The 5,679-nt window shown below is 39.9% G+C and overlaps 1 protein-coding gene across 1 annotated transcript in view; it reads left to right on the top strand.

The window, feature by feature from the left end:
* Window positions 1-1,689: 1,689 nt before the first annotated feature.
* Window positions 1,690-5,679, top strand: part of LOC103924213 (pulmonary surfactant-associated protein A-like) — an 8,881-nt gene continuing 4,891 nt past the window's right edge. Inside the window, 7 exon segments of the mRNA XM_009332700.1 lie at window positions 1,690-1,747; window positions 1,967-2,082; window positions 3,055-3,136; window positions 3,848-3,907; window positions 4,557-4,631; window positions 5,405-5,632; window positions 5,635-5,665. Coding sequence (XP_009330975.1) covers window positions 1,690-1,747; window positions 1,967-2,082; window positions 3,055-3,136; window positions 3,848-3,907; window positions 4,557-4,631; window positions 5,405-5,632; window positions 5,635-5,665 — 650 coding nt within the window.

Genomic DNA, 5,679 nt, shown 5'->3' with positions numbered 1-5,679 from the left:
TGAAGCACTGGCCCAGGTTGCCCAGAGAGGTGGTGGATGCCCCATCCCTGGAACCATTCCAGGTCAGGTTGGACGGGGCTCTGAGCAACCTGATCTAGTTGAGGATGTCCCTGCTCATTGCAGGGAGCAGTTGGACTAGATGACCTTTAGAGGTCCCTTCCAACCCTAACTTTTCTATGGTTCTACGATTATGATAGTAAAGACTGTAATGAACAATTTAACCTTCTGCAGATAATGGAGGACAACTGCAGAATATATGGAAAAATAGTTTCATCTCGTTTATGAGGGTTTTTTTCTTGCATTAGAATGCTATGTTGCTACTAAGAACTATTGAAGAGATGAGATATTGTCTTGCTTTCTATTTGTTTTAAACACAAAACCCTCTTTATTTCTTTCTGTGTTTTTCAGCTGAGCTGCCCCAAGTGACATATCAGAGACATTTAGTGACCTCCACTTGGATGCTTCACACATAACTTAAGTCAGTGGAGCAAGATGGCAGTAGCATTTATGAGCACTGATCACACTGTCTACAGGTAAAATTAATTAAGACTTTCTGCTCTAAAATGCTGCTCATAACTTCAAAGAAAAAAGTCACCTTGAAGTTTGCCATCCCAGGTGTCCATATCTTGCTGAATTCTTTGCTTCTGTTTTTAAAGCACAGCAAAAATAGCCTCAGCCCTCCTCTGGAAAGGAGAGACACTAGGTCCCACATGCTCTGTGCTCTTCCTGATATTCCCAGGCATAAGGGAGCTGTTGGGGACAGTCTGACAGCGATTTGGAAGAGAAAAGGAAATGCAGAAAGCACAGGACAAGGTGGCAGCAAGGTAGGATGGAAACAACAGCAGAACAGCACAAAATCAATGTAAACAAAAAATATAAGTGGGGTTGGAGCCATTTAAATACAAACTGAGAGAACAAGAAAAGAATTTTCAAGCTTGAGGTGTGACTAGCACTATGAAGAAAAAATCCCCAACTTTCAGGAGGTTAAGTCTACAAAGGAAAGGCTAACAAACAGGCTCATGGAAGGAACACACACCCACTTTCATAAACTGGAATTCAACTCTAGTGTCTGTATTTCTTGAAGCAGCTAAGAAAGCAGTATTGACCAACTTTTGTCCTTGGCGTGTTTTGCATTTACCTACCTACATTGTGCAACACTGAACCTACTCTCAGAATATCCTTCATTTGCTTCACTAGCACTGAAATTCTAAAACCTCTTAACGATCGATGGGGAAACACAGAAGAAAAGTTGCCTCGATACTCAAAAATTGTTTGTCCTTTAGCAGATCTGTATCCTTGAATCTTGCTGAGCTTCTGTGAAGTGCAGCTCAAAGCAAGATCAGAAAAGAGTTTACAAGTTATGATAGTTATATAGAATATGCTATTAGGCAATCATAAACCAGCATAGCAGAAACGTAAGTATTTTTAAATATCTATTTTAGCTTGCTCCATCTTATCAATATGCTGATGACAATCAAGTGAAGACAAGTTTAGAATTTATCAAATCTACATCGGTTCTTCTCAGAAGGAGCCTGTCACACAAGAAAGCTTCTGTCTCCCTCCGGGTTTCCCAGGCCATCAGTCAGCGTGTGAAACCCACTAATGGAGGCCAAGCCTCATCCTCTTCTCACACTCGCCTAACCTGCGGTTTCTTCCAGATGCAGTTGAAGCGCTAAGGTTGTTCTCGCCATGGATGCAAAGGCCCAGGTTCTGCCAGCGACCTTTTCTAGGGCTCATCTGGCCCCAGGTAATGGCTTGTCTCATGTTCTCTGTTTTTGGGTTTTTTCATAAAACAATCAGCAAACCTCAGCCAAAAGAATGTTAAAAGCATTAAGTCAAACACTCAAAAGCTAAGAAACTTGAAATTTAACAAGAAACTTTAAACAAAGGTTCCTCATGCAAATTTAAATCGTCCCTCTTCTGTCAAGGTACATACAACTGGGTACCGCTTATTTATTTTTCACAGGACTGGTGCCTTTTCCAGGGCACTCAATAAACAATGCTGCAGGAATTAATCAGGCCTCTGTGGGCACTACACCAATGACAAAGGACTCTACATCAGTTACTGAGGTCCGTATGAAGGTACAGGTGCAGAGTGCCTGTGGAGGTGATCTAGGCTTGCTTAGATCCAGTAGCATCTTAGACTAATATGGATATTGCTCACATTCCCCATCTAATCTCAAAGCACCTATTCCTCAACTGACTCGGCTGTTAGCCTTGCTGCAACATCAGGGTGCTGGCCTGACACCACAAGGATGAGGTGACCACATCTATTTGTTTGAACTGGAGCACAGCCTGAAACTCCTTTCCTAAAAGTCTCTGTTGGATAGAAACAACTCTCAGCTGAGAATAACTTAGAAGTGCATGGCAATGCATTTCCATTTCAGCAGTGCTCCACATCTTGAGGCCTCTCTACTTACAGAACTGGTTTAGAGCAGCTTTTTCCTTCACTGAAAGGTCATTGGTCTGTTGGCTAAAAGTGTACTACTTACTTAGTACTGTAAAACTGTTATTATTTATGATATCTAAGCTTCCCCTGGAATATTCTGTAGGTGATCTCAGTATGTGCTTCTGTGGCTGTTGCCTCTGCATATGCTGCAGAGGTACCATTGTCTTTCGGCTTTGCTGCTATGATCATGAGATTCTGTTTAGCTACAAGACATTAATAATTATCACTGGTATGTCCTCAGTCTGTAATGAAAGCGATGGTGATATTCCTACTGCATACTATATTTCAGGTGAACTCCTTGTTTTGGCTTATCTTCAGTGACATTTACAATTTAACATTTACACAGCTGTTCTGTGGCAGTGTTAGGTATTTCAAGTATGTATTGAGAAATTGCTTTGTTCTGCTCCAGGGTTGTTTTCTTTTTTAAAAAAATGCGTGAAAGTGTTTCTACAAATCAAGAAAGTACCCTCAAATATTTTCCTCCCATTTTAAGTGTGTTTACCTCTTGAAGAAAACAAACCCCCTATCATTCAAGTTGAAGTTCATTAAATCTCTATTCATATGCAAATGCACATCATATTACATGCTCTTTGTATTTCCTGTAGGTAACAAGACGAATCTCAAGTTACATGTCCTATAAATTAGACCATTTAAAGAGTCTGTCTTATTTCATATTGGAGCTGCTAGGTAAGTTGAACATCTTTAAATAGATTTCCATTTAAATTATGTTGAATCCTCTTAAACTGTATCACAAACCTTTCATTTTAGATTTTTTTTCTTTGTGTCTCAACAATTTTATTAAAACTTTCACCTGCTTTTACAGAGGATTATGACCTCAGGTGAAGGTACTTTAAAAGATGGATGCCATAATGGAAGAATAAGCATTAACAATTGTTTCACTCTAAACCAATTGATAAAGACTGTGTCCCAGTTTATTGTAACCTGACTTTCTCTTACTAAAGCAGACACATGTCTATTGCTCCCCCATATAAAGACTGAAAGGGTAGCTTTTTGCATGGGAAAAATGGTATATCTGCCGTACAAAAAAAAAGAGCTTTGAAGGGGATGCTTTGGGTTTTTGCTCTGTAGCTTAAACTCTTAGGTAGACTAACAGACTGAGTCTTTTGGAAAAAAGATTTTAATTATTTGTAATAACCTAACTTCGCAACTACATCAATGACGTTCGTGTCGCTGAGGGCGAAGCTTACGGTACATAAAACTTCAAACCCAGACAGCAAAATTCTGAAACCTTGCATTTTTTTTTTTTAAACACAGGACTCTACACTGGAGAGTAAAACAGTCTGTTTTACATTTGGCTTTAAATAATGCTGTCTCCACAGTTGTTCCACAAAATCTTTGGAGTAGCTTTTTTCCTGCTCCTGTGCTGTGCTCTTGCAGGAATTCCTCCACGGCCCAGTTTTGTGCGCTTGCCTGAATATGATGAAGGCTTTATACCAGGTACATGCAGTTACCATGTCCATTTTTATCTAGATGTACTGTCGTGTTCCATTGCTATGCTTTGTAAACTCAGTGCTATGCTGTATAATCTGATGTGGGTCCTACTTGATAGAAAATAAACAGATCTTTATTAATTCCTTGTATCAAGTAAGATGCTTAAATCTCTCCTACTTAATGACACAATGGTTCAATTCACAGAGAAAAGGATATCTATCATTTTCCATAACACAGGGTACAAGAAACTTGTTGCTAGGTGTTAGGTTGGAGCTGCAAGCAAGTGCTTGAACAGCCTGAAGGATTCTGTCAACAATCCCTAGACACAGTTAAAAATCAACTCAACCTACTGCACAAGTGCCAGTGTTTTGCCTGGACTGGCTCAATCACTTAGAGAGCGAAGACTAACTCAGTTTGCCAGTTCAAGTTTTGCATAAACATCGCTGCTCTGCAGGTAGTTTCCGGGAAAGTATTCCCTATCCTTACAAAGATCAATGTCTGAAAAGATCCCCTGTTTAAAAAGAAGCAGTAAACTAAAACAGGTCAAACAAACATTTTAAAAGCTTATATTAATTTCACGTAATTACCTCTGCTTTATCTCGAAAGCCAAGATTCAAACTGTAACAAAGTGCGTAATAGCTGGTTTTGTTCACAGGTTTCCTACCACTGGTTGATAACGAAATGGAAGACATCCGTCAATTAGAACATCAGATTTCCAGACTTGCGGGAGGTAATTTATCTGCCTTTACTTTCTGCTGGATTAGTGAGCATAAACAAGATGAGCAACAAAATGGCTTCTTAGGAAAAAAGCAGACTCTTCTGCGGTTTTATTGCGTTCCGTTTGTATTTTGTTCACTGGTAGATAGGAGAGTGATAACTCCCAAATGGGGGGGAAGGGAGGATTAGGTTTTCATAACTAGTGGGAGACACCTAGGTAATAGCTCTGAAATAGGGGTGCAAGCAAGTCAGAAATATATCAGATTAAAATCCCTGCTTACGCAGAAGTGCTCCATGGGCACCTCGCGCTCCTAACAGACAAATAAACGGAACACTAAAAACATACCAAAACAGTCACAACCAGATCACATCTAAGATCCCACTCACTTAAGGACTGACATACACCCTTGTATACTGCAAACCGTCTCAGAGAGCTTACACAGAGTACAGAGACTCAAAAAAATCATATACTTCTTCCAAATGTAGAATTCCTTATTTCCTTCTCTCCCTTCTCCAACCTCTTTTGTGCTTCTCCTATTTCATTGTCTGTATATTTATGTGTTTCTTCCTTTTTCCCCCTCTCCTCATCTTTTCAGATTTCTTCTGGCTTTTGGGGGTTGGCTTTCTTCTTTTCTTTTTTTATCTCTGATTTCAAGTTTTCCCTTCCTTTACCTTTTCCTGGGTTTAATCTAAAGTTATGGAGGAAAACAGCGGGAATTACAGTTGGCAGCAAAGTGACCGCAAAACAATGCATAAAAGTTTAACAGCTTTCACCTCATCTTGCAGTCCTCTCCTTGGAAAAGAAGATAACTGCATCTGGAGGAAAAATATTTGCTACCAATGGGGAAAAAGCTGATTTCTAAACTACGCTGAAAAAATGCAAAGAGGTTGGAGGGTCTATTGCCACGCCAAGGAACCCAGGTGAGAACGATGCCATTCTGTACTTTGTGAAAAATTTTAATACCTACGCCTACCTGGGGATAAAGGAATCGCCCATTCCAGGCAATTTCCAGTTCTGGATGGCACACAACTGAGCTATACTAATTGGCATTTAAGCGAAC

This window comes from Pygoscelis adeliae, unplaced genomic scaffold (genome assembly GCF_000699105.1).
Source record: "Pygoscelis adeliae isolate BGI_AS28 unplaced genomic scaffold, ASM69910v1 Scaffold269, whole genome shotgun sequence".
In the NCBI taxonomy this organism is placed as follows: domain Eukaryota; kingdom Metazoa; phylum Chordata; class Aves; order Sphenisciformes; family Spheniscidae; genus Pygoscelis; species Pygoscelis adeliae.
Note: the sequence above shows the minus strand (reverse complement) of the source record. Positions and strands in the feature narration are given on the sequence as shown.